The sequence below is a fragment of the Poecile atricapillus genome, chromosome 21 (assembly GCF_030490865.1).
Source record: "Poecile atricapillus isolate bPoeAtr1 chromosome 21, bPoeAtr1.hap1, whole genome shotgun sequence".
Classification (NCBI taxonomy): domain Eukaryota; kingdom Metazoa; phylum Chordata; class Aves; order Passeriformes; family Paridae; genus Poecile; species Poecile atricapillus.
This window is the reverse complement of record NC_081269.1, coordinates 3,986,024-4,005,775: the sequence shown is the minus strand read 5'-3', so window position 1 is coordinate 4,005,775 and position 19,752 is coordinate 3,986,024. Positions and strand designations below refer to the sequence as shown.

General features: G+C 43.8%; 1 protein-coding gene across 2 annotated transcripts in view; it reads left to right on the top strand.

Annotated features, from left to right (window-relative positions):
- Positions 1-19,752, top strand: part of VPS53 (VPS53 subunit of GARP complex) — a 62,591-nt gene that overhangs the window by 17,380 nt on the left and 25,459 nt on the right. The window contains exons 5-13 of one of the 2 annotated variants that reach the window (XM_058854392.1): positions 954-1,040; positions 1,290-1,405; positions 2,532-2,651; positions 7,948-8,026; positions 8,899-9,042; positions 10,338-10,480; positions 11,060-11,201; positions 12,597-12,695; positions 15,860-15,954. In XM_058854392.1, the coding sequence (XP_058710375.1) occupies positions 954-1,040; positions 1,290-1,405; positions 2,532-2,651; positions 7,948-8,026; positions 8,899-9,042; positions 10,338-10,480; positions 11,060-11,201; positions 12,597-12,695; positions 15,860-15,954 (1,025 nt within the window). Of the gene's footprint in view, positions 1-953; positions 1,041-1,289; positions 1,406-2,531; positions 2,652-7,947; positions 8,027-8,898; positions 9,043-10,337; positions 10,481-11,059; positions 11,202-12,593; positions 12,696-15,859; positions 15,955-19,752 lie in introns of both variants that reach the window. The other variant, XM_058854390.1, reaches the window with a different exon arrangement.

The following is a 19,752-nucleotide window of genomic DNA, read 5'->3' as shown; positions in this document are numbered from 1 at the left end:
AGCTTTTATACTTTTATTATAACCCAGCTATATTCCAGCAAAATCTCCTGGCAGATAGTTTCCTCATCCATTTCCAAATGAAGATGTGTTAAATTTATTTGCTGCAGGAACTTGTAGCTTGTGCTGTAACCTTGGTCATGGGACTGGATATAAAAACAGAGGGATAGAAGCCCACTTAACAGTGGGGAACAAAGTGGAGCTGGAAATGTTATCAGGCTGGGAAGGCAAAACGTGTTGAATTACTTGAGAAGGCAGATTTTGGACATGTGATTTTGGACATGTGGCTTCGCTCACTGAATCCACGTGTGGTTCACACTGCTTGTGTGAGGTCAGGCTGTGCCATGGTTGTATAAAAGGGACCAGGTGCCCCAAGAAAATAGCACTAAAATCCAGGTGAGAGCCATTTCCTGGGCTGGACCTCTTTACCTGTGCTTAGAAAGAGCCATTCCTCCTGCAGGTGTGTGGGAGGCTGAGCTGCCCATTCCAAAGGAATCAGCATCGTGCTGCTAATTCAGCGAGGGATTTGGGCAAGCACTCAGTGTTCTATATGTGCATTTTTTATTTATAATTAATGATGAGCATAGAGGTCTTGTGGAGGTTTCATTTTTCTGCTCTAAAGATGTGTCAATCAGGAGCAAGTTCTACCTATTTTTCCACACTTAGTATGTCAAAGTATATTCCAGTAACCTTAAAGAGCTGCTTTCATAAAATATCTTTATGAAATTTTGCCGAAGTGTTATTGTAAAGTGGATACTGAAACCCTCTCCCACTCAGGTTTAATATTCTAACATGGTATATTGACTTTCGTTGTGCTGCTGGCATTTTCTTTGTAAGAAAGCTGCCCCCCTCCACTGCCCCAGCCTCAGGGAATGTTAAGGGCAACTGTGTATTCCTTAAAAAGGTGAAAACTGAATGCAGATTTTCTTTCCACTCTGACCTCGTTTCTTTTCCAGGCCCTGGAAGAAGCCCAGAAAGCCATTCAACAGCTCTTCGGTAAAATTAAGGATATTAAAGACAAGGCTGAAAAATCTGAACAAATGGTGAGCAGCACTTTCTTTCTGGCCTTTGAAATGGAGGGGACACTGACTTGTCCTGTCAGTAACATTTTTGTCCTTGTCCTTTCTGTCTGGTTGATAATTTCCTACTGAGCCTGTACTGAACCAGCAGCATTCCCAGGGCTGCTGAGCTGACACCCCTGCAGTCCTAAAGAGGAGAGAGTGACTTCTTATCTCCTGAAAATTTCATTGCTGGGGCTTGATATTTAACCAGAATCCTTTTTCATTCACTAGGTGAAGGAAATCACCCGGGATATCAAGCAGCTGGACCATGCCAAGCGTCATCTGACCACCTCCATCACCACCCTCAACCACCTCCACATGCTGGCAGGGGGGGTGGATTCTCTGGAGTAAGTGTGGGAATTCCTGCTGGTGCTTTGGCACCACTGCTGAGTTGTGAAGTTTGTGCAGTGCTCTCTATGGGTCTGTCACAGCCTGACTAGTTTTTTGGAGGGAATTTTGCTTCAAAGTCTGGATTTCTGCTGGCGTATCCTTTCAGTGTTGCTCTGAGTGACCCTCAGGCTGTGTTGTGTTTAAAAGTTTGCAGCATTGATTGCTTGAACTGCTCTGTTGATCCTTGGTGACAAGGGATGAGTCTGGCTTCATTAAAGAGTAGGACAGCCTGGTAGGAATCCTCATTAGGGATGTGCTCTTGGGAATTTGGGAGGATTTTTGTCAATCTTGTATCTAAAATTGCAATGAGTTTTGGTAAAAGTTTGCTCTAGTTTTCGTTCTAGCATGAGTTTAAGGAAACCTTGCAGCTTGTACTGTGTGTGAATTGGGGGTTATACATTTCTAATAATCCATTGTGGGTTTTTTAATATGCTTGAGGAACACATAATCTAGGAAAATACAGCCTTTTTACATGTTGTATCTGTGAAATTGCACAGCCTGTTCTTGGTTTGTAGCAAATCCTGCATGAGTTCTGGGTCGTGAAATGCTGAGAAGAAAATTTTACTTAGCCTGCTGTCTCCACTGGAATGATCCTAAAGGATGATATAAAAATAAATTAACTTGATTTTCTTTTTTTCGCTGTCAGTTCCCTGTGAAAGTTATTAACAGAGAAGTCAAGGCTAATGGCTTTTCAGCATCGTTCTCCTCTGGAGAAGCTTTAACTCACACTTTGTGTGTGATGATGAATGGCTTCACTCAGGTCATTACAGTGAAATAACATTTACTGCCTCCGGACCCATACTGGGAAGCGGATGCATTCAGTAGTTTACATGTTCCTTGCCAAGTGTTGCTTTTGACATTTATGTTTTTTTGAGGCATTGTTAGATGTGTGCCAGATTGGTTTATTTTAGCATCGTTTAAGTGAAATTTTAATGCTGCGTTGGAATGTTAATGAAGAGCTGTGTATTTTAGAAAAATAAATGTCAGTAGGGACCAGCCTGACCCAGTGGGGATGAAGTAACCTGTGGAATTACCACCAGGGATTTTCATTCTGCCTTTGTAAATCTTTAATTTCCCCTGCAGGGCTATGACCAGGAGGAGACAATATGGGGAAGTTGCCAACCTTCTCCAAGGTGTCGTGAATGTGTTGGAGCACTTCAACAAGTACATGGGGATCCCTCAGATTCGACAGCTCTCTGAAAGGTAAAAGGTTCAAACACCTTTCTCTGCTGGGGAGGAAGGGTAGGAAATGTCTTAGGCAGATTTAATCTCGAGGATGTGAAGCATGGACATGGTCCTTGGAGCTTTTTTACAGCTAAAACAAGCAGGTTAGTACTGGACAGAGTTTGCTCCAATCTGGAGCAGCCCATTCTGTTCATTGGCAGTAATTAGTGTGGTTGTAACTTGCTCTGTGCTTTTTACTGCCTGGCTTTTCATTTTCTCACCTGGAGGAAGCTGTGCAGGTGCAGATTGTTCTGTGTGGCGTTGATGTGCAGGTGTTTGTGGTGAGCCCTGAGGTGATGCTTTCTCCTTCTCTGTTCAGCTCAGTGATGGAGCTCAGCTGCCTGGCATGAAGCACAAATCTCTTCATGCTCATGGTGATTTCTGGGCCCCTTTGTGCCTCACCATGAACTGAGCTGTTGCTGAGCTGCTCTCAGCCTGCAGTGCCCCAGGGCTCAGACAGGATTTCTCCTTGTGCCTTTGCCAAACTTGGTTATTCTGAGCACCTTAAGCTTCTTCTGCCAAAACCCGCTCCTCTTGCCCAATTCTGCTGAGATTTGAGGCTTATTGCCAATCTTCTTCTGCTGGGCTTATACAGTTTTGATTTTCTGAAGTGGAGTTACACTTTAATTTGGTGAGTTTTGGTGCAAGTCCCCACCCCTACCTCAGCAGCAGCAGGTGAAGGCTCAGTGGTCACTAAGCCATCATTTCTCCCCAATCTTGGCTTCATTTGGGATGTGACAGCTGGGAGTTGAGGGAACAAGACCTTCCCTGTTCTCAGGGACATTGCTGTCCCTGTCTGAGATGACTTTGCTCATCACAGAGGTGCTCGAAGGGGTCTTCCAGGCAGTCATTAATTTTTTTTGGTGACTCCCTTTGCTAAGCCAGCAGCTGGCTCCCTGTGTTGTTTAGTGATGGAAACAGAGTTTGAGTGATTTGTTTGTAATGTTTTCATGTAAATCTGTTAGGCTTTTTTTATGGTATAGATACCTCTTCCAGAAAACACAGATGGAATCCATGAAACAGAGCAGAAGAAAAATCCCACTCTAAATCTAGAGAAGGGATGGGGCCTTGTTTAACAAAGTATTTGACCATAAGCATTTGCTTAAATTAACATGAACATCAAGGAAATGTAAACATATGTCAGTGCTTTTCAGAGTTGAGGCTGTTGTCTGTTCCAAACTTGTGCTCAGAAAGATTGCTTGCTTCATTTTCTTCCAGAGGGGGTAATGCCCTGTGGGCAGAAACCTGCTCTTATTGGCCATTTTAAGGCCAAATATAATTTAAGCCTTGGTCTAGAATTCTGGCTGGTTTTCCCTTTCTCTGGTGGATGATTATTTAATACTTTTGTATTAAAAGTATTATATATATAACAATCAAATGCTGATTGTTATAAAATCCAATTCAGGCTCCTGCTAAAATGCACGGTGGTTTTGAGTCACACCAGTGAGACTGGCAACAACATGGAGGAAAACTTCTTTTGTTTTATTCTCCCTTCAAGATAAGGATCTGAAAAGCTCAAGAAAGTCTGTTCCTCCTATTTTTAGAATTGCCTCAGCAGGGTTTTCCTTCCAGTGTTTATACAGGGAGAGCTGCACCATCTGGTAGTGATAGAGGAGGCTGCTTGTGGGGCAAAAGGAGCTGCTCTGGGGTGCTGCTGGGAGCTCTTTACAGCTCCACATCCAGGCAGAAAATTCCTACAGGGAGGTCCATGGCACCATAATTCTGCTTTTGGAGTTTGATTCCATGGCTGTGTGTTAGGGCCTGGTTTGGAGTTGACTTTTCTCTCTCCTTTGCTTGGAAATCCTTTTGTGATTCACGAAATATCTGAGGAAGTTTGCCTGGCTTCTTGCAGGGATATATTTAGACTGTGAAATTGCTGGGGTTTGATATCTCATGGATTTGTTTTAATGGTACAAGTGAAGCCTCTAGGATGTTTGGGAAGGCAAGAAATGCTTTAGTAGATGTTGGCACAGACCTGTGACAGTAACCAATGTCTGTTATATACAATAAGCCCATTATATACACTGCTAAATGAGCAGATTCTGTTGCTTTGTGAAATAAAAAGCCTCTTTTTTTCATGGTGTGAATGGAATGAAGCCAAATATGAATGGGAAACCATGGGAAGGAGAAGTGCCTGCTCGGTGGTGTTGGATGTGCTTTTTGTCATGGGGTATTCAATTTAGGTTGCTGCTCCTGGATACTGTGAGAAGTAATGATGTGTTTTTAATGTTGTTTTCCACCTGTTCTGTCCCTTTGAAAATAGCCAAGCAAAAATCCCACTGCAAGAATTCATGGGAAACCTGGACTGAAGTTTTAATTAGTTGGTTTCTTGTGCTGATCCTGTTGAGTATTGATGTAAAAATGTCACAGTTCATGTCCAAATGTAAATATTTTCCTAAGAGTGTTCCTAAAACAATTTCTAAAGCAGTGCTTTGGTAGTTGTTGTAGTAAACAGGAATATTTTCTTATCTCTCAATCCTCTGCTGTTTTCTGTCTGTGGAGGGAGGTACAATTACAAACCCACCCAGAAAAGTGGTCCTGCAGGCCTAGCAGATAGTGGAAAAAAGCCTGGAAAATATTTAGGAGAAAGATAATTATAAGTTTGCCACAGGAAAACAGGCTGGCTCAGCCTCTTTTTATCTCAGCAAGCTGCCAGGCGTGGTTTAAGATTTCTGGTAGCTTTGGCTAAAGGAATTATGGTTTCTAGTAATTGAATGTCATTTGAAACATAGCAGTGGGATTTCTTGTTGTTATTTTTTAAAGGCAGGGGAAACGGAGAACAAAAGCCACTAATAATAAAACAGAAGTCAGAGAAACAGAAATTATTAACAGTTGGATAACCAGAGGGTTTGGCAACCCCAGGAAAAGGCAATTCCCTGATATCTGATGGCTGCTGGGATATCCCAGCACATTTCTGGGGGAACCTACCCAAGGAAAGAGACCCTTATCACACCTGAGGCTCTGAAAGAGCCTAAATCTCTGATCTGGGCTTGCTGAGCTGATTCACTTGGTCAAGTGGTTCCACACACCCTCAGGCACCTGCAGTGAAGGTCATTCAATGCTGAATGTCGAGGCTTCATGGAGAATATTCTGAATTATTGAAAAGATGACAGCTTTCCATGGGGGCAGAAACCTCCAGTGGCTACACAAGTGCCCCCCTGTGTTCTCTGCCTAAGGCAGTTGAGCTCTAAAGGGGTGACAGAAAACCTTTCTTGCTTCTGGGTGTGTGTTCATAATTGTGAAAATGATTGAGTGTGTCTGTGTGTGGTTATATTAAAAGTGATATTTACTGGGAGGGCACTGGGGCTCCCTGTCCTTGCTCACACACACCCAAACTTTTGGCTACCTGAATGGCTCTGCCCTGTCCCTCTCTTAGAAAATATGAAAGGAGAAAAAAAAAAAGATTCAAACTTGTTCTCCCTGCCTTCTTTTGAGAGATTTTTATACCTATTTTTAAAAAATACATATTTTTAACATCCCGCTTGAGCAAGGCATTCCTGCAAGTTTCTTAATTTAAGGATTTGAGAATCCCCATTAAGACTATCCTTAAGTACTTTCCTGAATCAGAGCCTAAAACAACAAAGCTTGTGGACAGGGCTTTTTAACTGCTTGACAGAGGTTCTTTTAAATTTGTTGAGTCTTTAGGAATCTGGCTGCTGCTCTTTTCAGTGCCTCCACTGTGCTGCACTGCAGCTGTTGTCAAATAGAAAGGTCCCCACAGCCACTCATAAAGAAAGTATCACTGCTTAAAGCTCCCAGTTGTTCATACAAACTCACTAATTTCTGTGATTCCTAATTCTGTACACTTCTTGTTTCTTGATTATTCAAAAGATAGAAATTACCAATATGTTTCAGTGTCTTTTTTTTATTATTTTTTTTTGTTTTCCCACTTTTTTTCCTGGAGATTTAAAGGGATTGGTTCTGTGATGCTTTCTCACATGAACTACAAGTGTTTTCTTGTGGAATTTAAGCAGGAGTAAACCTGTAGCTGTGGCTTCCTCCTTACTGATTAAATTTCCCACTCCTATTTCAACGTATTACTGAACTCCTTTTGTTTCCCAGTTATGAAGTTGTTAACTGGGTGTCTTTACCTGGAAGAGTGGAGGAGTTTCTGAACATTCCTGTGAAGCAGAGAGCTTAAGTGAGAATTATTTCTGACATTGCAGGCAGGAAGCTTTTCCAACAAAATCCCCATAAATAAATCCTGGGGAAGGCAGGTCATACATCCAGTTAAATCACAGATATAAAGTTATATTTCAGCCACTTTTAGAGGACTAAAATTTTCTGCATTTGGCACCATGAAAGAAATCCAGCATTGTCAGATCATCTCGTAGGTTTTTGCTACTAATGGAACTCAAATGGGAAGATTAAAGAAGCAGATCATTCCTTGATAAGGCTGAGGAGTCTTAAACAAGCACAAAAAAAAATTCCCAAGTCTTCTCCCCACAGTCTGAGCAAACATTTTCACAACAGTAAATGTCGCCAGTCTTGCTAAAGTATCAATCTCAGTGGAAAAATCCTCTGTTTGAGTGATCAGTTTAGACCTGAAAGCATTTCCAGTATAATAAAAACTGATGGAAGAATTCAAGGGCTGCAGAGGGGTATAAGTGCCTCACTGTTTGCTTTGGCACTTTCTAGTGTGTGTAGGCATTTCCATTTCCCTAGAAGTATCAATTAAGCTGTATTGACTTTTATTTCTGGAAATTGGAAGCTTTATTCTCTCAGCCAAATAAAGAGCAAGGTTGTGGTTTATTCTATTCCCATTTCATACCTTTGCTCTTTTGTGCTTCTCTAAGACACGGGGAATTTATAGAATAAAAAACTGCTGCCAGCAGGATTCATTTAAAAGCAGATCAGTACACCTGGAACTGTGAAAGGTTCTTGGGGAAGATTGAAACATTGTGAAGCTTTTTACGTGTTAGAAACATATTTCTGTTGAAATGTGGTCAACGTAAATGAATTTAAAAGTAGATCCCACTGGCATTAAAGGATTTTTAAACAGCTGATTTCTCAGCTGATTAACTGGCCCTTATTGAAATATGAAATGGCAGCAGGGCAGGAGAATCCAGGACACGTTCTGCTGCAGCTGAAGGGTCAGTGCTGTGCAGAGTTGTCATTCAAGGAGCAAACACTCTCCCAGTTTTGACACACAGACCTTCTTAACGTGGATGATTTCTCTTCAGCATCCTTTTAATCCCTTACAAAGCTTCATGCAGCTTGGTGGTGTTTCAGGGTTGTTGAGCCACCACCAGAGCCCTTCCTGTGTCCCCCTCAGGGTGAAGGCAGCACAGAACGAGCTGGGCCAGCAGATCCTGGCTGACTTTGAGGAAGCCTTTCCTTCTCAAGGTACAAAGGTAAAGTTCTGACTTTCCCTCTTCCTCCCATTGAAAAGTGGCACTGAAAATGCTTCAGTATGATTGTTGCTGGATTTAATCTCATTTTTCCTCTAGATTTGTCTCTGCCTGTTCCAGGAGTTTGTTTAGAAAGCAAAAGGTGATTTCTCACTGTTCCTGTCAGGGGGAAGTGCCACCCTTCCCCTGTCACACTGCACACAGCTACTGCAGCCAGGGAATGCCTCAATAATTCATTTATGGGACCCCAGTGGGGTTTCCTTGGGCTCTCACCCAGTCCCTGGTTATTTGTTTGTCACAAAAATTTGTGTTTTGTTCAGGGGAGGCCAAGCACAGTCTGGCTGTCCACACGGTGCCACCAAGTTGGTCTCTGGTTTTCTCAGCACAGATACAAATCTGGGCTGGGTCTAAGGCACCCACTGTGCTTCCCCAGCATTGTGCATCCCAACATTTGCTGACAGTAAGGGGAGTAGGTGTGAATTTGAATTTACTTCCAAGAAAACACCACTTCTGTCTTTCAAAGTACCAGCTCTGCTGTTTTCTTCATACAACTGACAAGTACAGAAATAAGGAGGCTCTTTGGAAGGGTTGGTGAAGGGCAAATCTGTGTCCATGTGAAGCAGCACCAAAACAGTCTTTTTTTAAAAAAAAAAGTTCCTAAGTTTTCCACCTTTACCATGGGACAACTTCATGGTCAGTGAAATGGAAGCAGCTCAGTTTTTGTGCAACAGAAGAAAGATGCAGCAATAAATAAAGAGTAGCAGCAGAAAAGAGAATAATAGGAAAGGATAAACCCAAGGTAACCTGGATGCATTTACAATCACCCATCCCACTTATTTAATCTGAAATCATTTTCTTCCTGTTTATTTTGACAGAGGACTGGTGGGCCCAGCAATGTCCTACGTGATGCCTGCCTGGTAGCCAACGTCCTGGATCCCAGGATCAAACAGGAAATCATCAAGAAATTTATTAAACAACACCTCTCAGAGTATCTGGTCCTTTTCCAGGAAAATCAAGATGTAAGGGAAGCTTAGCACGCTACATTTAGATTTCACATTTTGCTCTGCTGGCATTCCCAAAATTCACGCTTCCACAGGTTCCTGTGGTGAAAAGTTTTTATCCCAAAGGCTTGGAAAGTGATTGTGGGTGTGATCTGGAGTGGCTGATGAGCTGGGAGTTGGTGTTCTCTCTGCCAGGATCCTCCCACCTTAGACCTCAGTTTCTCAGATCATCACTAGAAATGTTTTATCTCCTCATATAGAAAATAAATTTATTTATGTTAGATTTATTTCCTGCCCTGCAAAGGGCTGAAAAATGAAGCTCTGAAAATTGCAAACTCAACACCACCACCCCCAGACAATCAATAAACACCCCAAAATGCTTAGAAAGCTAAGGGGGAGGGATTTCTAGGAAGTTAATTCTCTTTGTAGCTAATTTTTTAACTTCCTGTCCTGATACTAACAGCTTTTTAGAAGTTTACCATAACCACCTTGAATTTGGAAAAAAACACTGCCACACTAACCAAAATCACCTTTAGATCAAAATGTATTTTGTGAATTTCAAATGTTTGACATAGAGAAAAGTTAAACTGCCTAAGTTGAAATAGCATTTTTCCATCAAGGATTTTTTGATTAATCTTCTTGGTTTTTGACCAGAGAACACTAAAACTAGAGGAGAAATCCCTTCCTGCTCAGGTTGTAAGAATTTTTGTTGGAGTTTAAATGTGAGCTGAATGTAAGAATCCAGGAATTCCTGCACTCTCATCCCACTTTAACCTCTCTGTGAAACAGAGGGTGGGATCAAATGAAATATTATTGGATTGAATTTTCAATAATCTCTGTATGATTTAGGAGTACTGTTATCCTCATTTTCAACAGAACTTGCTCTCTTAATTCACACAAGATAGGATTTTCAGTCTGGCATGTGTTTAAGCACTTGGAATCCCAGAATCATTGAGGTTGGAAAAGACCTTTAAGATCTTTGATTCCAACCGTGTCCAAGTTCACCGCTAAACCCTGTCCCTACGTGCCACATCCACACATCTTTAAAATCCCTCATGGGCTGGTGACTCAGCCAATTCCCTGGGCAGCCTGTTCCAGTGCTTGATAGCCCTTTGAGTGAAGAAATTTTTCCTAATATCCAATCCAAACCTCCCCTTGGAGCATTCAGAGGATGTTAATCAATGTCAAATCAGCTCTGATTGATCACCCGAGCTCCTCGGCAGAGCTGCAGCAGCAGCAGAGTTGTGAATATTTGCAGCTGCTGCTGCTGCAGGTGCTGTTGGTGGTAAGAAGTCTCTGTCCACGGGGTTCAGGTGGCCTGGCTGGATAAGATCGACCGGCGCTACGCTTGGATCAAGAGGCAGCTGGTGGATTACGAGGAGAAGTACGGGCGCATGTTCCCCGCCGAGTGGTGCATGACGGAGCGCATCGCCGTGGAGTTCTGCCACGTCACCAGGTGAGCCCCACGCAGCTCCTGCTGCCTCCCAGCTTCCTCCAAGGGTCAGTGTCTAAAGGCAGGCTGCAGATATCTCTGTGGAATTGTTTGTGATGAAAAGGGAGTGAAAAGCCTGAGGAGCATGGCTGAAGCGATGAGAAATTGAAGTGATGTGAAAATCAATTTTCAGCATAACAGGTAAAAATCAGTAATATTTCAGGCAAAGTGGAATAGCGTGAGCTGAGCGTGGTGTGAACGCCTCAGACCAGGCTCTTTGCCAGCCCAAGGGCCAAGTGGAGTCCCAGTAGCACCATTGCCTTTGTTCTGGGACCCCAGTGGGAGTCACTGTGCTTCCCAAGGTTGGATCCTGAGGGCTTTCCCAGCTGGCTGCTAGCAGATGGGGTCCTGTTACCCACAGAGCTTGGAACAACTGTGGTTGTGTTTGAAATGGGATCTGCAAAGCAGTTTTATGTTAGAGAGCCTCTTAGGAATTAGCCTGAATTTTGTGATGAAAGTCTCTCTGGGGAATGGACTGAGTTCCAGTATTAGGTTTCAAATCTTTATAGAAAACCACATTTGTTTTTTCTATATCTCTTGCAGGGCAGAGCTCTCCAAGATCATGCGCACAAGGGCGAAGGAGATTGAGGTGAAATTGCTTTTGTTTGCAATTCAGAGAACAACCAACTTTGAAGGGCTCCTGGCCAAGCGCTTCTCTGGCTGCACTCTTGCTGATGGCACAGTGGTAAGGGGACTGTCCTTTACTCAGCAGCTTTCTCAGGAGAAGGAAACCCCCTCACACATAGCTCAGGTAGTGGAGACTACAAAAGGTGTCACCTGCAGCCTCCCCTTGTTCAGAGTGTTTAATGTGACTCTGCTCAGTGGCCTGTAGTTGGAAAAGTGATTTTTAGTTGTGTAGACTGTAGAGGAGATGACACAGGGCTCACAAGAATAAAAATACACTGCCTGTGTGCTTTTCTGGTTCTCCTGGGGCTCTGTGCTGTTTGAAGCCACATGGAGAGCCACAGAGTGATTATGGTGTTGTAACTGCCTTGTAATGTTTGTTCTCTACATGTCCCTGACACTTTATAACTGAAAGTCCCCTCTTCTCATTTCTGGGTACCACACATTCACCACATGGTACCAGCTTTCAATCCAGCATTGTCTGTTGGGATTGCAGGGACACTGATAGCTTCTGCTTTGTCTCTTTTGGTAGATTATAAGGGCAGAACCAAGAGAAAAACTCAGGGAATATCTCTGGAGCCATCTCTGAGCTTTTCCTGCCTGGAATCTCAGCCCAGAGCTCTGTCAGCCAAGTGCCCTGGGACCACAGAGCATGTGTGGCTCAGCAGCCTCTTTGACATTGGCTTCTCTGTCCAGAAGAAGACACCTTCTGGTGTCTTGAAGCCTGCTTGGATGTGATAATTCAGCCTCCAAGGAAAGCCTGCTGGACCCACTTGTCATTTGCTGTGGGTGCTGCTAATTAAAAGAGGAAGTCCTGTAAGGTTTTCTCTCTGGCTGAATTTAGATCTCTCAAGAATATGGCTTTATTTATTCTGACAAATTTCATAGAAAATTTTCAACTTTAATTAAGTTGGCTTCACTGGGTTGTTAAAAGTAAGAAAACCAGAAGGGGAGGGTGTGGTTCCAAATAGCAGAAAATGTTGTGTTTCCCCCTTTCTGACATGCCTAGAGGCTGTGACACTCTGGCTGTCATTTGCCCTGTTTCATACCCAAAATGAAGGCCACTGTTATAAATATCTGGCTGGTGAGTGCAGAGGAGGGGACAAACAGTGAGAGCAGCAATTTGGGGTTTATTGCAGAGCAGAATTTTGGAGCTGCTGTTGCAGGTTATCCCAGTGGAGACTGCACACTTCAGAGTGGGGTTTGGGAGAGGGGGAAGGTCACACTGGAAAAACCAGCCCTGTCAAGGAGGATTGAGGCAGCGTGGGTGCAAACAAAGCAGGGGCTGAGGATGGGGGGATGGAGAGGGAGCCAGGATCTGATCACCTCTGCTGGGAGAAGGGAAATTGCTGGGCAGTGTTTGAAGAGCTCAGGAATTCAAAGTGTGGATGCAGTTATGTGCCAGAGGGCACAAAGCTGGCTGTTCTCTAAAGAGCTTCCTCTTTTCCTACAGAAGAAGCCAGAAGTGCCACCTCCCTCCACCAACCCCTTTCTGGAGGATGAAACTGGGGCAGAGGCAGATGAGATTGTGATGGAGAAAAGTGATATGGACAAAGTAAGTCTTTGAAGTTCTCAGTCATCAGCCTCTGAATCTCCAGTGGGGCCTCAGCTTTTCCCATCCCATTGATTTGAAAAGTTTGTTTTCACAGCAATTAATTTAGTGCACTTTTAATCCTTTGTGCAGCATTCAGGCTCCCAGTATGACCATGCTTTGCTCTGGCTCACTTCACTGAAACCAAAGCAATCTTTATTCCAGTTAATAGTGCAGAGACAATTCTGCCACGTGAGAGTGAGCTGGATTCTGTTCCAGCCTGTACAGCCCAAATGTGACTACAGGATTTCTGTCAAAGTGAGATGAAACAGCTATTTGGGTTTTCAGATCCCCAAAGAAGCTCCTCTACAAACAGTTGCAATTCATATTTTGCCCTGTCAGCCAAGCAAACTGTCTGGAGTCACCAGGCAACTCATTGAACTTTCAAGTGTCAGCTTTAGATTTTCACTCCAGATAAATCACTTCTGGGATTTTTTATCTTTGCAGTGCTTTTCATCCATTACCTCTGCAAAGCAGGGAACACCTAACTGCTTGTAGAAGCACAGGGCTTCCAAAGCCCTCTGCAAACATTAAAGGGTGAATGGTAAATGCAATTGTTTTAATTGGCACCAATATCAAAGCCTGTATTTTTTATACACCAGATGGATGTTTTCTAAATGTTCAGTTGTGAGTTACCTGAGGCTGGTGCTCTCCTCATATTTAAGGGATTTACAGCCTTTTAAATGGGCTGTGTACAGGTGTATCTTGATGGGTGACCAGAGCCTCAGGACCTACTCAAATCCTTGCCCCTGGGGACATGAGGAGGTGGGAGCTCTCCTCCAGCACAGTCTGGTCCACTACATCCCCTCCAGATTTTCACATGAGCAGGGCAGCCCCTCTGCCTTCATCCAGCTTTCAGCCAAAGCCCTGAAACAGAATTATTGAAGCAAGATTTTGCTCGTTTCTTTAAAACACAGCTTGGACAGTTGGTATTGTGTGGACTTTATCAGGGAGACAGAGTTTGGGAACTTGGGGAGACATCTCTGATGCATTTTTTGGGAAGAGCTTCCTATCCAATACCTAATGACTGGAAGGTTGGCTTTGATTTGGCAGTGTTGAGATGAGAGGACATCCTTGGAGAAGTCAGTGGTGTTGGGAGGCAGGTGAAGAGATAATTGCACCAATTAGGGCTGGGTTTATTGAACAGCAGAATGCAGCAGTTCCTTGTAGGAATGCTCTGTGTCAGTGTCACAGTGCTGGGCTCTGCTGCCCTGCAGCCTCCTGTGTGCCAAGTGGGCTCCAGCATTTCAGTGTCACAGTGCCAGCAGCTGCTGGTTGGTGCTGAGAGTCTGGAAGTGCTGCAAGTCTCATCTTCTGCTGTCACTGCGTGAGGAACAGAAGGGACACAAAGAGTTGAAGATGAAGGGTTTTCAGTAAAAGAGCCCTTCCAAGACACCAGTCCTGAAAATTCAAGACTCTTGGGAATCTAAGAGGGAGCACAAGAATTTTGGGGGGGAAATCCATGCTAAAAAGGCATCTCTTTTTGGTAATCCTAGCAGTTCGATTTAATCTGTTTACTTTGGATAGTAATGAAAGGAAACTGGGCCAGCTGCAGACCTCCTTACTGTGACAACAGTAACCTTTTATTATTTCCATCAAACTCAAGGAGGAAATAGCTTAAACATCTGCAGCTTTTGGACAGGGTTGCACATTCAGAAATACAGCTTCACTGCTACTGTTAAAAGATTTAGTATTCCTTCCACCAGACACGCTGGGAGCAGCGTGATGCAGAGACACACAGCCTGCTTCAGGAGTTGGCTCTTCCAGCCTGATGAGTGGTAAACATGGTGAATCTGCAGCCTTGTGCTGGCACTGCCATGCCAGGGATTTGGCAGCTGGGAGGTTTCTGTGATTCCCAGCCATTTTTTTCCTCCCAGCTCCAGTGAGTGTGTGCATCCAGCACGAATGGGCACTGGCAAAGGGATTTGGGTGGAGGATGCCTGGTAATGGTTCTGTCCCAAGGCTCTTAAATTCTTCATTCAAGGCTGATAGAGGTGGTCTGGCCTCCATAAAATCATTTCCTCACTTTAGGTTTGCAGCCATAAGTTGGGGTTCATCATTTGGAGCTGAATTATTGTTGAGAAATGTTTGCCTCATCACACTCTGATCGTTCTGCCAAATTCTTAGTGCCACCTCCTCTGTCATTTAGGAGAGAAAGTCCTTTAGGCTCTCTTATTTTGCTTCTTTTGTTTGGCTTTTCTTGAACTAAAAAAAAATTCAGCTGGAAAAATTTGTATCTTCATTGGCTGGGAGCTGATCTTGGCTTTTTGTGGAGAGAGAAGCAAGAATTCCATTCCAGAGTCACTGCAGCCCTCTTTGCAGCCAAGGAAAAGTTGCTGGTTTGCTGGGAAGCAGCAAGAGAAATTATCTATTAGTGAAAAAGAATAATAACAATCTAGCTGTAGGGCAAAAAAAGAGTTTAAAGGCTGTGCCCAGCCTGGTACTTAAAGATGCACAAATTTAAATGTGTGAGTAGTCCCAGTGGCTTTGGTGAGCTGTGCTTGGCTGTGGTTAGAGTGCAGCACTAAACTCAAATGAGGGTAAACAGGATGGCTCCCAAATGGCACATGTGCTTAATGCTCTAAATGTGATTTAAAAATAGAAATCTTTGCATCCCCAGAAACGTATTTCACAGTGAAAGCAGGCCTGTATAATTCTGGCTCGTCCAGTAGTTACATGCTGTTTATCTAAATAAAATTCATTCAGATGAAGCCTGGAACTTTGAGTTATTGCCCTTGATATTCTAAAATGTAAGGATTCTTCAATCTTGCATCCAAATAACTGCTACATTTGATTTCAGAGGGGACTAGTGGAGCCTTGTTACTGCTTGAAGGATTCAGGGAGATTTTATTTGCGAACTGCATTAAGATTCTTCAGCTGAAATCTGTTAGCATGGAGCAGCCTTCTCTTTAAGGCTAAGAATATTTTACAAGTGGAAAGATAATTCCTTGGATTGCTAACAGCTCTTTAAGAAAGAGGGAAGACTTGGATATAATGACATTTATGTGCTTTGATTATTTGACAGCAAATTTCTGTGTTAAAGTATCTCTAAAGATTTATATCCTTCTGTGCTGTTGCATTGCTGTTCCTTCAAGGTCTTACAGGGCATTCTAAATGTTTTCTTGCAGCCAAAGAAGCCAAAGGTCCCTGACAATCCTTTCCATGGCATTGTTTCCAAGTGCTTTGAGCCTCACCTTTATGTGTATATCGAGTCCCAGGACAAGTGAGTAACCAGCCTCAGTTTCAGGGTTTATTTGCTTTTGGATGTGTTGGGTTGTACTGGATTCTGTACTCAAGCTGCAGAAAATTAATTTATTGAAGCTCTGCTGCCTGATTTCAAGAGGAGCAGTGTTTGTGGTTCAAGAAACTTTGAGTGGGGCCTTTGCTTGGACAAAATGAGTGTTCAGAGGGCTGTGGAGGTTGGTTTTGTGTGTAATTGCAAAGAGCTGCAGGAGTGGTGCCCGCTGCCTTTCTGTGGAAGGGGCTTGGAGTTCCTGAAATTACTTCTGTTGCCTCTGCAATTCCCACTGCAGACATTTGTCTTTCATCTGGTGTCTTTCACAAATAATAGGGTTGGGTTTTCTGTAAAATACACGTGTGGCTTCGTGGCAGAGGAGTTGCAAGATTTGCTCTGTAGAAATAAGTTATTTTTGATCCTTAGATGAAAGCTGCTGTAGAGGAGTTGGCTTCAAGATATCATTTTATCATTGCTCACAGGTTGGGACTTTGTCAGGGGCTTTAGTCCCTGGCACCCTTCTTCATCTTCCTCTTTGACTTGCAGCAAAACAACTCCAATGAAAGGAGCTTTCAGCTTCGAGCTCTGAGAAGTTTTCAGGGCTCTCACCACATTTTCTTGTGCACCTTGATTCACACCAGGGTTTAAATAACATCTCAGTAACAACTGCAGTGGCACCTGGGAGAAGAAATAGTTGAAAAAGGTTCAATTTAGTCTTTTAGCACAGATTAGTGGCTGGAAAGGAGGAGTTGCCTACTTTGTGCATCTCATCTGTGTGTGCTCTTCTATCTTCCAAGGCTTTACACATGAGAGAATGTGTAACTTGAGGCTTGTAGTGTCCTGATTTTATCCAAACTCCATGATAAGCATCTTGAAAAAGCTTTTCCATGTCCCATCAACTTTTTATGCTTAAAAAAAGTCATCATTAAATAGCTGAAACCTTGCACAGTGCTGTGTCCTGCTGGGTTTAGGTTCTGCTCTGCTGTATAACAAAGGGAAACTGATATTTCCCCCCTGCCCTCAGCCAACTGAGCACAGACTTGTTTGAGTATTTCTTCCCTTCTCACTGGGGGCCATTTTAATCCCCATTTTGGTAATTCTACCCCACTGTGCTCCTAGCCCCTTCAGTTGCCTTTTTTTTTTCTCCTTTTCCTTTACAATCATGAGATGTTTTATATTAGCTTTATAGCCACAGGCTGCAGGGAGTTCAAAGGAAAATTGCCACAGTATTCCCCATGCTGCTCCTGACTGCCAAAAATTGCTTTCCTTCACGATTTTCTCTCTTCTTCTTCCTTTGATTGAACTTTTGAGGAATCTGTTGCCGATGTCTGAAAATGAGATGTTGCTTAGATCACTAATTGTGTGTTTGAGCTCTGACTAGTGAGAGCAGTGTGATAGTTCTGTTCATCATTGCCTTAAATCTGTGGCAGAAAAGAGCCTGGACATTTTCTGCCAAAAAAATTGTTTCCATACCTGTTTAAAGAAATATGGTGCCAAGATCTGTAGCAGTTTAAGAGGACACACCTGAAAAAAGGAGTTTAAAGATGCTGCAGAGTAAATATCAGATTTCTGACCAGCAAAGCAGATTTAATTCCTGTCCCTTTGGGATGTGAGTCTTTAGCTCTCCTTTGTGGTCAGCTGGAACAGCAGGAGCACGCAGATGTGAGCTGAGCTGTTCTGCTGGAGAGGAGGAAGAGCTCTGTCAGGTCTGCAGGGCTGAGAGTATGCAGAGCCCTCCTTAAATCTGCTCAAAGGCACGTCTGAGTCAAGAGTGCTCGGAAAACTGGCACTTTGTGCTGTGTGTTTGCAGCCTCATCATCAGCAGAGGGGCTTCCAAAATTCCCAGTGTGTGGAAACTGCTCTGCAGTGCTCCAGGTGTCTCAGTGCCCAGCTCTGTTCACATCACTGGGCAGACCCAGCTTCCTGAGCTCTCTGTTCTTCTCCAGTGCTGCTCAAGAGTTCCTGGTTCCTCTCATGACTGCCAGAGGTGCAGAACCCCAAATGGGTTGAGTGAAAGAAGAAAAAAAAAAAGGATGAGGAATGCAGGAATGAAAAGAACCAGAATAGAATTCCCTTTATGTGATTTCATTTCATTTTTTCTCTTGGTTAGATTCGGCGAGTTCTCACTCCCAATAAATGTGCTACTGTTAGGAAATACCACATCTGCACTACCAGAGAATTTTCTTGGAGCTTTTTCTGCAGAGTCTGTGGAGAAAATATTAATTTTCTGTAGCTCTCCTGCCTTCTTCATGTTTCATCTCCCAGCAGCTTTTTCTGCCAGACTCTCTGTGCTCCCATTGTACCACACAAACATTTGTGGCCTTTGTATCATATTTGGGCCAGCTGAGACTCATGTGAAAGTTTGCCATCAACCAAGGTGTGCATTAATGATGTATTAGTTCTTTTATTAGTGCACAATATCCTGATGTTTTGCTTGCACCAGTGCCATTCTGAAATAGGAGCAGTCCCATAGCCTGGTTTGATGGGCAGTTTTATCCAGGCTGGGATCAGAATAAGTGTGAAGCCCCAGCGCTGCTCTCCCAGCTCTTCTCAACAGCTGCATTTTCTCCTGCATCCCAGTTGACAAGACCTTGTGGGACCAGGAAAATGCAGATCCATTTCACTTTGCCTCAGAGAAGAGGAGAACATGTGGGCTAAGCATAAAGAAACAAAAGCCACTGACATTCCTGACCACGTCTTGAGACTGAGAGAAGGCAAAAACAATCAAGTGACTGGTGACTGCTAAGAAAGCTCCACTTTGTTGCCCAGCTGGAGCCCAGCACAGATGCAGAGGTGGAGATGCAGCTGTTGAATTTGACAAGGAGTGAGCCACGTCCTCTTTCCTTGAGAAGCTGCAGGAATCTGCAGCCTGCAGCACATGTGAGCCCTCCTGCAGCAGCCATCTGTTTGGCTCTGCTACAGCTACAGAGGGAGGCAAATTCTGCTTCTCTGTGGCCCAACACAATCAATGCTTCACTTCAACCTTCAATTGCTGCTGCCAGTGTGGAGATTTATCACATCAGTGGAGCAGCCTGATGTTTTTACAGTGCCTGTAACACAGCTCAGGAGCTGTGAGCGTAGAATCAGAGCTGTGTGCAGTGCTCAGGGAATAGGACATGGAAAAAGGGGCTGCTTGTCTTTGCAACAGCCTGGCTAAAGACAGCCAGTGCTGCTCCATGACTGACAGTCCTGATATTCCAAACACATTTCTGGAGGTAAGCTTGGCCCAGCCCATCAGCCATGGTAGGAACTCATCCATTCTGAGGCAGCAGCCTCTGAGTGTATGAGGGAAGGGACTTGTGGGTTCTCTGGTAAGGTGGAATCAGAGGGGTTTTTTTCTCTCACGAGAGGAAAAGCAAAAAGAGGTGGAAACTGGGGGGAAGTTGGCATTGCTGGCAGGTTTTTCCCCTTTCACTGGCAGAGGTGAGAATATGCTGCAGAGTCTCAGCCATTCTGAGGATTTGGCTCTCTCCTTAGGAGCCCTGGGTCATGGCACAGCCCAGCCCTTGCACCCTCCAAGGGGTGAAGGTTGTGCTGTGGGAAGGGAAGATCATATTCAGAATAGGAATATAAAGTACAGGAACTCCTGGTCAGCAGAGCACCTCTCTCATCTGAAAGGCCTGTCCATTTCCCAAAAGCCCCTTGAGGAAAAGCTTCCAAGCTTCCTTGAGGAAAGCTGTGTGTGAGTGTGTGTGGGGGAGTAGGTTTTATTGCAGGAATTCAGTTCATCTGGCAAAGGTTATTCCACGGAGCTGAGCTGGGCTTGGTCTCTGACAGGGATGTGGG